This window comes from Anguilla rostrata, chromosome 13, assembly GCF_018555375.3.
Source record: "Anguilla rostrata isolate EN2019 chromosome 13, ASM1855537v3, whole genome shotgun sequence".
Lineage (NCBI taxonomy): Eukaryota > Metazoa > Chordata > Actinopteri > Anguilliformes > Anguillidae > Anguilla > Anguilla rostrata.
The window spans coordinates 13,563,791-13,579,228 of record NC_057945.1 but is presented as its reverse complement, the minus strand read 5'-3'; the positions used below and the strand labels follow the sequence as shown (position 1 = coordinate 13,579,228).

At 49.7% G+C, this 15,438-nt stretch overlaps 1 protein-coding gene across 1 annotated transcript in view; it reads left to right on the top strand.

Annotated features, from left to right (window-relative positions):
* Positions 1–294: 294 nt before the first annotated feature.
* Positions 295–15,438, top strand: part of LOC135237393 (retinoic acid receptor gamma-A) — a 57,083-nt gene continuing 41,939 nt past the window's right edge. The window contains exons 1-2 of the mRNA XM_064304525.1: positions 295–519; positions 11,997–12,409. Coding sequence (XP_064160595.1) covers positions 12,241–12,409 — 169 coding nt within the window. The 5' untranslated portion in view covers positions 295–519; positions 11,997–12,240. The remainder of the gene's footprint in view (positions 520–11,996; positions 12,410–15,438) is intronic.

The window sequence follows — 15,438 nt, the reverse complement described above, 5'->3', positions numbered from 1 at the left end:
CCAGTCAGAAAGAAAGGAAAAAGCAAGTAAAGGATAGTGCGAGGATGGAGGGTAAGAGAGTAAGAGAGAGAGGGTGAGAGAAAGAGAGAGGAGGGGGTGGAAGGCAGAAACTTTAGCTTTTTGGACCTTTTTTTTTTTTCCTACTCCCCCCAGGCATTTTGTGGCCGGTGCAAAAATGTGCTGTATATTTGAAGTGTTGCGTCACGTGACACAGGCAGGGTTTATGAATCAAAGTGCATAATGATTTCTTAGTGAGGGAGACTGAGAGAGTGTGTGTTTGTGTGTGTGTGTCTGTGTAGCGAACGAGAGAGAGTGAAAGAGAGAGAGAGAGAGAGAGAGAGAGAGAGAGAGAGAGAGAGAGAGAGCAATCAACGGAATCCTACAGCCTACACTCCCTCCTCACTGTGAAAGGGACTCCCGAGCGAAGGACAGAACGCGAATCCCTCTCCTCCTACGCTTTTTGACTCTGTCTGTCCATCCGTCCGGGCATTCTCCCCATCCATCTGTCCAGCGGAGCGGGTGAGTTTGCTTTTCGGATCGCTTGGCACAAAGCATATCTTCTGTCTGTTATTTCTGCCTCATTTTTTCTCTCTTCTGTCGCAAAGAGGACAAGTCAGAGCAGGAACAAAAAGTAAAAAAGGGAAAAAGAAAGCGGGTGGAGGGATGGAATGGCAGGGAAAGAAAGTTATAAAAAGTAGTTTTTTTTCCTCCTTCCTTTCTCAGTGGAGGGCTTTAATTGAAGACAGAGATTGACTGAGAAAGAGAGAGAGAGACGGGGAGAAAAGAAGTTGAAAGCCGATCGCTGTTTTTTCGTAAGCCGGACCAGATTTCACGTGTGAGCGCAAGGCAATCTCTCTCTTCTCCTTCCAAAATGCAAACTGTCACTTACCGTCATGCTTTTACGGTGTAACCAATCAGTGCGTCCCAAAGCATTTGCCGAATGCACAAACAATGTCGGTTAATGAACAGAAAACCGTTCCACGGTCTTAAAACTCGGATTCCTTTTTTTAGCGTGCATGCACTCGTTTCTGATAGCATCTAAAGATCATGTCCTGCCGGCAGCTGCTGCATTGTATGTGTGAAAGTGGTTTAACCTTTGCCTACTGTATGGAAATAAATGATGTTTCTCGATAACGATTTTGACTATCGTGGCAGTTGCTTTCTCTATTGTTTCTAAATGACTGAGATTATGATCGAGTCTGGTGACTGAAGTGTGTCAGTAAATTTAGGAAACCCTTCAGGTGGATTTGCCAGTCAAAGTTGTTAATCGTTTAATCCAAACACATACTATGTCTATCTCTCTCCGGAAGGGTTATGTGAACAGGTTCCACCTGTTAGAGTGCAGCCTAATTAGATAGGTATGAAAGAGGAATTATTTGAGTATCTGCATTGGATTGAAAGGTTAGTGCATCTCCTCACTGTGACTTCCTTGTTTCATATTTTAGGGACATAGAAGCACAATCTCTGGTGTGTACTGTTCTGGCTATTTCCGCAAACTGAACAAAGAATATTAATTCAGATTAATTAGACTCATTAGACCCTGCTAATTCATTGAGTCACTTTTGAATCTGGCTCATGGTTGGTGTTGAATTTTACTTTGAGAGCAGATTGAAGTAATACACAATTATGAGAGGAGGAATATTTGCTTTGATATTGCAGTGCGGTCATTATTTACACAGAGTATTACTGTCAGACAAATATCTGGGCTTCTCTTCTGAGCCTTTTCCTTGAGTAGAAACTGGATACTGTTGGTCTCAGACAAAAAAGTAGTGGGGAAAATGGAGTCAGTCCAGGACGTAACATTAATCTCAAAAGAAATAAACAACACTGGGAAGAAGCCAGCATCAAGATGTTTGTCCATTTCCACCTGGTGTGACGATGTGTGCAATAAAAACGAATAGAGAATAAGCGCCTTTTTCATTAAAATAAGAGTTTTTTTCTGGGGGGGGAGGGTTATTTTGGAGTTACGCTGTTGTCAGGGGCGATGGGACTGAGAGCCCTACTCGTCGCTATCGCACTTCACAACCGGCAAAAAAAAAAAAGAAAAAAAAAAACGGAGAAAAACAAAAATACTCCTGACGTTTATTTGGATGATGCCATTTGGAATGTCTTTCGGGGTGTCCTGTAACCGTTCTGGCTGAGGTGCAGGGGGGCGAAATCTTCAAACGGAGCGCTAAGCGGTGGGGCGAAGCCCCCGAAACCGAGCGACCCCCCCGTTTGACGAGGAGGACGGGCGCTGTGTGGCACTGACCGGTCAGGGCCTCTCAGGCAACAACAGTACGGCCGTCTTCAGCAGCGTCTTCGCCGGGGCGAATGCGCTGTACGGTCCTTCTGCTGCCTCTGCGTGTGTGTGTGTGTGTGTGTTTGTGTGTGTGAGTGTGTGTCTGTTTCTGCAGCTTTGTGAGGACACGCTCGCAGGTCCGACTCCCCGTGGGGGAGAAAAGCAGATTCATCTATGAAAAAAAAAGCCAATATCAAGATATCGAATATTGAAATAATCATGACTTTCCATTGTTATTGCTGCATTGTTTTAAGAGCGGCTGCATTAATATAGTTCATTTACTCATAGGGAGATAGTCAAATGTTCTGTCTTGTCCATACCCTTTTGAGGTTACTAAATATATTGAAGTGTGTGTGTGTGTGTTTGTGTGGCAGGAGGTAGGCGGCAGGGTCTATAATTAAAAGGTTCTTTCTTGTGTACTCCAGCGGCAATGGGTGTCCGTACTTGTTGAATATAAGCGTCTGCAGGATGTGAGTGCATCTGTGTGTGAGCGTGAGTGACGGCAGGGAATGTGTGTCACGGACAGTAACGCGGCTTAATCACCGTCTGCCGTATTGTGCAATGTGGCACACCGGATTGCGCAATGCATCAAACGCCACATCGACTTTTATCTTTGTTTTTTTAGCTTAATGGCCTGATGAATGAACACAACATACGTATAATGTTAGACCAGATTGTAAATGTATTGAAAGGTATGCAGCTGGGCATATAATAATTTGCCTTTGGGGTAATTCTGGCTTCTCTTTACCTCTATGTTACTACTGGGGTGGCTTGGGATGGCAGGTATGCCTTCCACAAAACTACAGGCTGGTGAACCTTTCTACTTACCTCACAAGATTTAACATACCATATTGTCAAAGGATTTATTTATTTATTTATTTATTTGACTATTTATTTATTTATTTGACTATATTCTATAAAAAAGGTCTCACCCTTTATGTACTTTCTGGCAGCTTTCAAAAAGACCTGTTCCTTTGCAAACAAAACACAACTCATTTGCCCTGGCCTGCGACAGATGCAGCGTCCCTCTCCCGTGCTTCTAGGGCGCTGTAACGTTTGGCCAGAGAGCAGGGTGACGGAATGCGCTCTGCGCTTCTGCGCTTACCTTACCTGACAGGCTAGTGCTGCGACCGCCTGCCTGAGGAGGGTTTTAAGAGGCGCGTTGACGAGGGACCGTGCGGAGCTTTTGCGCCGCCTTTGCTTTTGTGTTTTTTTTTCTTTTTGTGGGAGCAGCGTCTGCATAACTTCTTTAAGTACATTACGCTGTCTCGGTCTTTGTTTCCCCCCCCCCCACCCCCCCCAGAGGTGCTTTTCAAGAATGAGAGTCCCCGAGGCCGAAATGCCGTCTGCCTCTTTTCTTTTCTCTCTCCTTCGCTGTCTCCACCCGTCCGTCAGGGGAAGAGACGTTTTCATCGCCTCTCCCTCCACCTGCGGCTCCCCCTCCGGCGCGTCCCGCCGCCCTCGCCGCTCTCCCCCCCCCCCGGCTTTCCGGGCGGCTCCGCGCTGAACGGTCGACTCCCCCCACGTCTCGGCGGTCCCAACGAGCCAGCTCCGTATTTAGCCTAGCATGTTTCAAACATTTTTTATATTTTTAATTTTTATGTGTGCTTATATTAGGTAAGCAGTTTCTTCTTCTTTTCGGCCGTGGCTGTCAGGTGTCAGGCGAATCACATCGCAAAATAAGTAGGCTGCGTGGTCGCCAGGTTTCTTCAGAAAGCCGCTTATGTAGATTCACAAATGAACGGGACGCCTGTCTGAACGCTGCAGTTGGCGAATCGTGTCTAGGCTGCTCATCGGTGATTCATGTCTATTAATGACAGGCTGTTGTGAAACTGCTTCTGTCTAATTCCTGCAGAACCTAAGTAGGACTTTGTTCCCTGCAGTGTAAAGTGTCAGACAAAAGTATGTTTGTGACTGATAAGCCTTGTGACAATTTGCATTTAACAAATCTTTAAAATTTAAACCCATTCTTTAGGCAGGCTATTTGTTTTGCGTACCCAGTTTATCAGCCCTACCATTTAAAAATAAAAGCCATTTTCATACAGGATTCTTTCTTTAGTGTCGAATGTGGTCATTTATAACCTGTTGAACAGCTTGATTTGCTCACACAACTTTTTATTGCATATAATGCAATTTACATTAAGTCAATTAATGCGAATGTTTACTGTTACCAGTGTTTATCTGCTATTACTGCATTAGGCTGGTGTATCGCTAAGCCATAGCGCAGGGAACCTAATGGGGACCATCGGGCCTGGTCATGAGTCGTTGCCCGCGAGCTTCTGAACGCCGGCGGGCGCGGTCGCGTCGCGTTCCTTCGCTCGCGCAAACAATCGCGTCGACCATTTTACTCGCATTCAAAAGGATAAGTGGCTGGCTGCAGGCAACAGGGACTGAAACAGAGGCGAGACTCAGAGAGTCGGGCGGGGGGGGGGGTGGGGGCTGATGAAAGCCCTGTCCGAAGGCGGTGTAATCTGGCACAAAGAAAAAGGTGCCTGGCGAAAGTGTCAATTAGGCCTGACCCCTGAGCCCCGTCCGCGGCCCCGGGCGGCTAACGGTGGCCCCCGCTGTCGACCGCAGGCCCGCGCGCCGGCTCACTCGCCTCTTTGTGTCAGCACAATGTCCTTCATTCATCAGGCTTCATTACCAGCAGCGTGTTTGTTTGTGATGTTTCTATACCAGCAGGAGCAGCAGTCGAGAGAATCAGAGCAAAGTAATATCTTAATATATTTAAGACCAGCTGTCTAATCTGTGTATGCAGTGACAATGGGATTAATGTTAAATTCATTCAATTCTCATTACATTGAACGGTTTTGTAGTTCCACAAGCCCCATAATGTAAAATGAGAGAAGGGAACGGTCCAGGACCACACTTCCTGCTTTTTGGAGTCAACAAACAGGAAGCTGAAGTGAGCTTACCTCACCCTGTTTACACGAACGGTCTGAAAAACGGAAAAGCTTTTCGGCTTTCCGTCAGGATTTCGGTGATTTCGGCGACTTTTCCCGTCTGTCTGCTGCAAATCAGGGCGAAGATGAACCCTCTTTCCCGAAAACCGGCAGCTGACGTTTGTGAGAAATGAACAGGCTTAGCAATTCCCCTTCCATAAACGAGCGCCTCGGTGTGAACAACACGGCGATGGCGAGCTAGCTGGTGTCTTTTTAAACGAAGAGCGGATGTGGCTGCTTTGGTCTGGACAAATCATGGATAAGGCCAGGGTGCTTAAGGGGGTTCAAAAATAGCTGAAATCTTTAGATGTATTATAATTGCAAATGTTGGGCTCCTGAACAAATAAGAGCCAGCTTTAGCGAGATGCTGTGTGTTTGTGTGTGTGTGTGTTTGTGTGTGTGTTTGTGTGTGTGTGTGTGTGTGTGTGTGTGTGTGTGTGTGTGTGTGTGTGTTTTGTGTGTGTGTGTGTGTGTGTGTGTGTGTGTGTCTCCCCGCAGGCTGACTAGTTTGCTAATTAGCATAAGAAATCCGAAGTAGCATGTGCAGTTACGCATTTTCCAAGCGCCTTATTACCATTGATGCTAAAAGCGGAGCGTTAACTTGGAAAACCATGAAACGGATTTCCATCCACAAATGCTGAAAATGCTATCAAAATTAGACGAAGGGGCACGTTTCGTAAGCACCGCTAAAGAAAGCGGCTCTTAGGCTGGATGAGCGTCCCCACGAAGCCGCGAAGGTTTATAAGTTTGCATTTTTCACCAGCACGCTGCCTTTGGCTGACTTTTGTTTCAGCGCAACTGACACTTCTATGGCCTGGATTCGATCAGCCGCTGGTCCTTAACTTCGACTCACGTTAAAACGCCGGCGCTGGCTTTTCTTCCTTAACAAAGCGCGTTTTCGGCGAGTTCGGGTTCTGCACAGGCAAAAAGGTAACCCTCGCGCTTAAATCTGAGCCATAGTAAAAAAGGGAAATAGCGCTTGAAGCCAGGCCCATGTTCACACCTTATTAAATGTAAATTACGTACACGTTGTTTACTCGTAGCTAGCTGCTATCCGGCAGCTCGCATTTCCCTGGTAAACGCGTTTATATCAAACCTCCCATCTCTCAAAATGGCCGTTGATCACATCCAGTCAATTACCATTACGCAGTTTTCTCTTAAAATTCTATGCGGTTTTTTTTTTTTGTGGCCCCCGTTTAGTCGAACCCTTCAGTCCGCAAATATGCGACACATCACGTTTCCGTCACGCCCTCAAAATCTTCACGTCCTTTGCATAAAAGCATGATCGGTGACTGCTTTACATGGGATTTCAGATGCTGGGACGATGAGGGAATGATTAAATTTATGTAAATGTCTTCGAAATATTCCACGGCGTGCCTAGCCTCACAGAAAAAGTCCCCCTGACTGCTCCTCATGCAGGGAGCGAACCGTGGAGTTCTTCCATTCACAACTTGTTTGGCTTCATGGGAACAGGCTGTGATTTCATATTCCACTAGAATATTGAAATCAGGTTCGTAAGCCTGCAGGACCGTAGTAGCGTTAGCAATGTTAGCCGCGTAAAAAAAAAAAATAGAAAAGCGTATGCAGGCGATTGTTTTGTGCGTTGCAAGTACGAAATAAAAATAGATCCCTAAGGAATTGCACACGCAAGCCAGCTTGACCTCAGCTAAATGCCCTCTCTCCAGAAAAGTTTTTTAAATCAACAACCCTGATCATATCACATGTCATGGGGCAGCATGATTGATAGCTGGCTACATAGCTGAATACTGTGACTGGACAAGAATGAAGCATGAAATATAGTTATGCCATTAATTTTACATCTGCTACATCATCACCTACATCAGCGCTGCACATTTTGGCTTCAAATAAATTCCCTTTGAGTTAGGAGTCCTAGCAAAATCTACTGTTTTTTATTGTTATTTTCTGTTTCTGTTGAACTAATGACGCCGCGCAAGTTTGTAAAAAACCAGTTAGCGGTCAAAATAACGTCTCGATCTTAATTGCGAAGCTCTGGTATCGTTGGGGCGACCTGGGGCCCACGTTCAGAGCGGTTTTTAGCAAAGTGTAGTTTAGTGCCAGGGTTTATAAGCGCAGTTGTTTGTATCGATGTAAGAACAGTTTGTTCCCTGGTCTGTTTTTTTTTTTTTATTTAAAAAAAAAAAAAAAAAAAAAAGGCTTTAAAATGGCTCCCTGGAAAAAGGGGGGAAAAGTGGAAAGCCCCGAGATTTTAACGCGAGCCGAGCTGCTTTCAATCCCCCGAAGGCTGAGCCGCCAGCAGCCGCCCGCGAGGCCCCCGGGCGCCGGGGGGGAAAAGGGGGCTGAGGTGGCAGGTTGAGTCAGGCAGAGGGTGGATGAGATCACTCCCAAACACCCCCCCCTTCCCCTCCTCCACCCCCCCACCTCCACCACCCCCCCTTCCCCTCCTCCACCCTCCTCCACCCCCCCCTCCCCACGTCCCCGGACGGGAGCGGTCCACTGGCGGGCCCAGACAGCCTCCGCCATAAAGGGTGCATTGAGGCCCGGACACATAGCGGCCTTTGTTGACAGCCCAAAGGTGCTGTGCCCTGAAGGAGCAGGTCTGCGGGGCTGCGCCCGGCTGGTGTGACTCATTAGAGAGCGGGGGAGCAGACTCCGCCAGGGCCCTCATTATTTTTATTTTATTGGGGAAAATAAAACTTTTATATATTTTCTCTATGTTTAAACTCTCTGCCTCTGCCTCTCCTTCCAAGACACACACACACGCACGCACACACATACACATGCACGCACACACTCTCACGTACACTCACACACACACACATGCACAAACATGCACACACATTCACACACACACACACACACACACACTCACACATACACACACTCACACACACACGCACACTCACACACACGCACAGACTCATTCTTAGAACCGCTCCCAACGCGTGACTAATTAATGAGAAACATTTTATTTTCAGTCTCAGACACGTGAACGCCTCTCTTTCTTCATTCTCTCTCGCTCGCTCGTCTCTTTCTGTCTGCCTTCCTCGCTCTCTCTTTCCTGCGTAGCCGCCGAGCGGAGCCTTTCCCGAAATACCTCCGAAATAACAGACCCTGGCGAGCGCGGGACCGCAGAGCCCGGCGCGCGTCCCGGCCCTTAATTAGGAGCCTGGGGTTCGCCTCTCAGCGCCGGCCCGAGCAGCGAGGTGAGAGCGCGCCCCTCCAGCAGCGCGCGGAAAAGAGTCGGAAAAAAACCTCCGGCCTGACGAGCTCTGGGATCGGGCCGGGAGCGCGGGGGTCGCGCGGGAGACGGTCCGCCGCGACGCCGCTCTGGAACGAGGAGGGACAGACGCGCCCGTGTCGGACGGTGCTCTGATCCCGCCGCGGCTCGCTCTGCCCGCCGCGCGGCCGGTCGGCTGGCATTCGCACGCCAGTTCACAAACGACGTAGCTTCGGTTCGTTGGCCGCGCCGGACGCTAATCGCGCAGCCGGAGCCTGTTCCGTTCACATCAGTCACGCGTGTGTCCTCACGATGGCTCCAGTGAAATGGGGACAGAAGTGGAGCGTCCTGCGTTCAGAATAGGCTAACTCTGTCTGTTCAAAAAGAACCCACATACAGCTCCTTTTGTATAGCAAGACTACCGCTTATTAACTCAACGAAGACATATCACAAGGGTTCCGAACACACAAAAATTGAAATGTGCCTTTTCGAGTAAATCGGTGTTACGGCTTTTCCCTACACATTCACGTCTACTACCGTTACGTACTTAAGTGTTATTTAACATTTAACGAAACCGAAACTAATTTCAGATGTCCGTTTCCTCTCACGAGGGAAAGTCCTGGGTTCAGACTGAAATCTCGCTTACTCAGAACGCAGTTCTCACGTTGCCCGCTGCCACACAGTTTCTGGTTCCGTGTGTTCAGGCGAGTGCTCCTCGTCTGTCGCCAGGCCCATACCTTATGTGGACAGTTGAGATGAATGTGGTAAAAGATTATTTTGGGCGCTGGTCACTGGTCAGTGAACCAGGGCGAGAGTGAGTTTTCACACACACAAATGAAGTGTGTAAAGGTGATATCTTGGGTGGCATAATGCCTTTTTTTTTAAAGCTTTGTGTTCGTCTCCTATTTTCCCATCTTCGTTTTTTTTCCGGCAATAATTATGATGAAAAGCCTTTCAGTGGGCCCACTGATGGCAGTGATAGGAAGAAACTCACCCGAACCATAGCAGTGTGTAACACTTACCTGGTTGATCCAGGGCCGCCATTTTGCGCCAACGCATTCGCCCACACTTCCTAATCCAGTCAAGTGTCCACCTTTACCAGAACTGTGGTTTGTCTTGTATTATTTTCTTTTGACCTGTACTATGGATCTAGGAGAAATGGCTGGAGAAATACTGGGGACATATAATGGGTGTGTGGCGGGTATTGGGGTACAGCGATCAGTTCAAAAACGATGGGGGACACTACTGAGGTACATTCTGCTCCACACATCTGGACAGGGTTAGAAACTGGAGGGGACAAGGACAGGGAGAATGTGCAGGATGGAAATATGGGGTACATTCTGTGCGAACGAATGCGTGGACAGGCCAGGGAAAATGGCAGAAAAAGCGCAGAGAACTGAGAAACACACAGAAGGACACATGTATTCCTGTACTCACAAAGACTCACACACACACACGCACGCATGCACACACACACACACACACACTTGCATATGCACACGCAAAAACACACACAGATAAATACACACACTCTCACACACACATACAGACACATGTGCATAAACACACACGGAAACACCTACTCTCACACACACACACATAGAGGCATAAACACACACACACACAGAAACACAGACTCTCACATACGTACACATAGAGGCATAAACACACACACACACACAGAAACTCACACTCACACGCACACACACGCTCGCCCATTCAAGCGCGCGCACAAACGCCCACGCGCGCGGACGCAGAGAGGGCCGGCAGGTGAAACACCGTGAGAGAGCGCTGCAGTGCGAGAGGTTGGCAGCGGTAATGGCGGCTGGGGGGTTGGGGGGGGAGCGCCCGTCGGGCCCTGCTCCTTCCTGCTCCTGCCTGCCTCTTCCTGAAACGTGGCCACCTCGGCCTGCCCGTGCTCTGGACACACATGTGGAACAGTTTACTGTAATGGAACTCTAAATTAGCGGCGGTTTGAAGCTGCCTGCAGCAGTGGGGTGTAATTAACTGGCTGTGTGGAGAGAGAGCGCGCAGGCCTGGGACCGAGAGAGGAGGGGGAAAAGAGTGTGTGTGTGTGTGTGTGTGTGTGTGTGTGCGCATCTGTGTGCGTGCATGTGCGTGTATGTGCGTATGAGTGTGCGTGTGTGTGTGTGTGTCGCGCAGATTTTCCAGCTTCTGGGCAGAGTGCCACCCCCGCTACCCCAACAGTGCCCCCCGGTGCCCAGACAGAATCACTGCACCTCATCCTGCAGTTGCTCAACCTACGATCAGCATCTGTTTCATTCCCCCCCCCCACACACCCCCACCCCCCTCTTTTCTGAGTATATTCAGAGTTCATTACGAGATGTTTTCTTCTCCTCCTCTCCACCCCCCTCCCCCCCCCCCCCCACATTTCCCCACTGGTTCACAAGCTGCACCCATTCCAAAAAGCACAGAATTCTTTGGCTCCTCTTTGTTTACCACATTTAAAAACCACAGCCTGACACCGCCCACTCCTAAAGTCACTCCAGGGAAAAAGTGATCGTTCTGCAGCGCGAGAGAGAGAGAGAGAGAGAGAGAGATGGAGGGATTCCCTTATTCAGCCTGCCCTCCGCTCGTGCCTGTCCCAAACAGAGCTTAAGATGTATGGAGGGAGGATCGCAGAAAGGACAGGCCGGTAGCCCAGGGTGAGGGAAGGATAGAAAAGGCTTTGGTTGGGTTAATCCCCTCATTCATCAGTCACCCTTGCGGCTTGGAGCTGGCGTTCAGCGTTGAATAGCACGTGCACATTGAATATCAGCGCTGAGGTGAAGGTTCAAAGGATGGATGTCTTTTTAAGTTCAGAGTCTCTTGGACCTCGGGGTGTAAGGGGTTAAGTGGGCGACCGCTGGGTCCTGTCTCTCTCTCTCTCTCTCTCTCTCTCTCTCTAAAGTGGTCGAACCCGTGTTTGGGCAGCCAGGAGTGGGGCTGGCTGCTGCATGAGGCTGGCAGAGGGAACAGAGGAGTTCTTTATTGTGGAGTTCTGGTGATTTAAATCATATGGCATTGCCTGGAATCACAGAGCAGTCTGGAAGGCTTTCAAAACTTCAGAAACAAGAGCTCTCTCTCTCTCTCTCTCTCTCTCTCTCTCTCACTCACTCTCTCTCTCACTCACTCTCCCTCTCTCTCTCTCTCACTCTCCCTCCCTCTCTCTTTCTTTCTCTCCCTCTTTCTTCTTCTCTCTCCCTCTCTCTTCTCTCTCTCACATTCTCTCTTACTCTCTCTCACTCTCTCTCTTTCTCCGTCCTTCATCTCTTTTAGCTATCCTCGTCCTTTTCCCTTTGTTTTGTTTTCTTTTTGTTTCCCCTCTTCTCCTACCTTTGCTCACACCACTTTGTCGCACTATATGCGAAAAGAAAAGCATTCACATCGTTTGTTACATTTTTCCCTGAATGACATTTTATCAGCAGGATGTTCCACATTCTTGTTTATGTTGGGCTGAAATTAAAGAAATGAACAGTAGTGCTTTACTGTCCTCACATTGGAGCAGGTTTGTGTTTATCTAACAAGTATTTAACAGCTATTTTTGTCCCATTTCTACTCTTTTCCCCCCAAGGTCCCCACAAGTCACGTCAGTGACATCGCAACCTTGGGCCTCGGCTAGCCGAAGGTTCGATTTCTGAGGAGGAAAAGACCCTTTGAAGAGGCACCCCCACCTCTGAATTTGGGGCGCAGAGGCAGAACTGGATCCATCTCAGTGCAAGATCCTGACCGGACGGGCGTCGAAAGAGGGCCGGAATCCCCCAAAGCTCGACAACGTCCGGCTCGCACCCCCGCTGGCCAGCAGATACTTCACAGCCATGGCCACCAACAGAGAGCGGCAGGTCGGTCACATGACCGGCTTCCCGCCCGCCGTCTACCCCTTCGCCTTCAACTCCATCCGCAGCCACTCCCCTTTCGACCTGCTGGCCAATGGCAGTCTGTTCGGCAGGTTTGGGGCGGACCTTCCCAAAGAGATGGCGGCACTGTGTAAGTACACCCTCCGACGTGGTTTAGCAGAACGATTTGTCACATTGAGTAACCGATGCTTTGGTTTCCCCAAGCCCGTGTGTTTCCATTTGAAAGCAAAAGTTGAGTTTCCTCAGTCAAACAGAATGGAACTGGAAGCACTATTTGGGCTGTAACAACTCGTGGAACAAATAGTAAAACTTGATGTCGACAGAATTTTATTGAAACTGAGAAATTTTGGCCAGATCGGCTTTCTGGAACCTGCCGGAGGCTGACGCTCCAAACGAGCGGATGTTCAGCAAGCGCGTTGCGTTTCATCACTGTCTCCTCCGTTTCTCGCTCCATCTCTCCTTCTTCTCTGATTGGTGGCTTGCCGTTGGACGTCCGGGTGCGCAAGCGAGCCTGACAGCTAGGTTCTAGTAGTCGGGCTCCTCCAGGAACCATTTTGAAGGAGTCTGAGATGCTCCTCGCTGGGGCGAAATCTCTATTGCGTTGGCTTCAGCTGTGTCAGTACCGTGAGAGGGAGCGCAGCTGCCACCGCGAGCGAGGCCGCTAGCGTTAGCGGGGAGGGGACAGACCGAGCCCCCCGAGGAAGCCGTGCTCTGAGATCACGCCGGCGACCTGCCGTGGTCTCACGAGGAGAGAGGGGCCTTCTTTTTAAAGAAAAAAAAACTTTCCATTTTCGTGGCCTTGGCGGCGAGCACGCCAAGCCGGCCCGCTTTCATGTCTGGAGCGAGGCGTGGAACGAGGCGTGGAACAAGGCGCCCTTTATGCGCTCCGAAGGAACTGCGACGTTAAAAAAAAAAGGGGGAAAAGAAATGTTTTTTAAAAAACGGAGCGCGTCGAAATGGGCGGAGGAAGCCGTCAGAGTTTCCCCCCGCGGGTCGCAGGCGGTGCCGCTGCCCGTCACGCCGAGAAAGGAAGGGAGGGGGAAAAGTGGAGAGAGGGAGGGGGAAAGAGCTGGTGAGATGAGAAAAGTACATGAGCAAGAGGGAGTGAAAACTGAAGGAGAACAATGGGAGTGAGGTACACACACACATGTACACGTACACATACACACGGGTATGCGCAGACGTGCACACAAACACACACGTACATGTCCACACACACGCAGAGCTACACAGATATGCACACACACACACACACACACAGAAAAGTCACGATCTAGAAAGAACAGATTACAGGTGTAACAACATGTAGGATGGAGGTCCCCGTTAGGAGGTCCCGTTTCGCAGTCTATGATAGCAGCTCTCTGTGTTATCCACGACTGTGTTAAGCAGCTCTCTGTGTTATCCACGACTGTGTTAAGCAGCTCTCTGTGTTATCCACGACCGTGTTAAGCAGCTCTCTGTGTTATCCACGACTGTGTTAAGCAGCTCTCTGTGTTATCCACGACCGTGTTAAGCAGCTCTCTGTGTTATCCACGACCGTGTTAAGCAGCTCTCAGTGTTATCCACGACCGTGTTAAGCAGCTCTCAGTGTTATCCACGACCGTGTTAAGCAGCTCTCAGTGTTATCCACGACCGTGTTAAGCAGCTCTCAGTGTTATCCACGACCGTGTTAAGCAGCTCTCAGTGTTATCCACGACCGTGTTAAACAGCTCTCAGTGTTATCCACGACCGTGTTAAACAGCTCTCAGTGTTATCCACGACCGTGTTAAACAGCTCTCAGTGTTATCCACGACCGTGTTAAGCAGCTCTCAGTGTTATCCACGACCGTGTTAAACAGCTCTCAGTGTTATCCACGACCGTGTTAAGCAGCTCTCAGTGTTATCCACGACCGGTTAACAGCCAGACGACGTTAGACTAGTGTTATCCACGACCGTGTTAAGCAGTCTCAGTGTTATCCACGACCGTGTTAACAGCTCAGGTTATCCCGACCGTGTAAGCAGCTTCAGTGTTATCCACGACCGTGTTAGCAGTCTCAGTGTTACCACGCGGTTAACAGCTCTCAGTGTTATCCATGACTGTGTTAAACAGCCATTAACGGCGTGGGATTATGAGCATGGTGACGGCCAGCAGGCTGGCCTGGCGGTTTTGCGGGGACGCGGCGGCTGGGTCGGGGGCCATGAGCTCAGGCGGCTCCGCCTCACGCGAAAATTGCCCTTCTTTAACATTCGCTCCCGCTCGCTCGCTCCCCCCCGCCCCCTCTGCTCGCTCTTACGAAATACGCCCCCTCCAGGGCGTCGAGGGAAAGGCAGGGGGGCGCGAGACCGGCGGTGACTGATTACCGGCGGCCCAAAAATAGCGGGGACCCGGCGGAGTGTCCCGGAGGGTGGGCCATTAGCGCATCGCGCGCCCCATCCAGGGAGCCGCGTCCGCCGCCTTCCCGTTTATTTAGCGCCGCATGCTAACGCTGTCTTACAGGACCGAGGAGGGGAGAGGGGAAAGGGCTGATTTTGAGTGAGGAGAGGGCTTCGGGAAGGTATGCTATTGTATTTTGTAACTGTATAGGGGTGAGACAGAGGTTGTATGGGTGTAAAGCAGGCCCAGAATTCCCCCTGTGTTCTCCTTCCCCCCTCCCCCTCCCCCCCGGATGCCTAGTTCCCTGTCTCCCTCTGGTTGAGACTTGCCTAAGCCTTTCAGACGTCAATCACTACCTCCTCCTCACACTCCCAAACTAATCCTGAAGGTATTTACGGAAGAGAGAGAGAGAGAGAGAGAGAGAGAGAGAGAATGCCCCCAGGCTGAGCATGAAGTTCAGAGGAATCTGAGAATGTGTCCACACACACAGACATACACACTTATTTCCCCACACCACACACACACACACGCACACACACCCTCAAAGACACACTCATACATGCACACACACAAACATGCCTAAAACAGACATCGACACGCACTCGCACACACATATAGACACACACACACGCACACAGAAGAATACACAGACACGTACACAAGACACAGGCGCACGCACACACACACACACACACACACACATTCACTCACCAAAGCGTTCACTCGCTGAAGTGCTTCTAAGGATATTTCATTAATCACAGGAGTACAGTGGTGAGAAGAGATTGATGCTCAGAGTGACAGACGCCT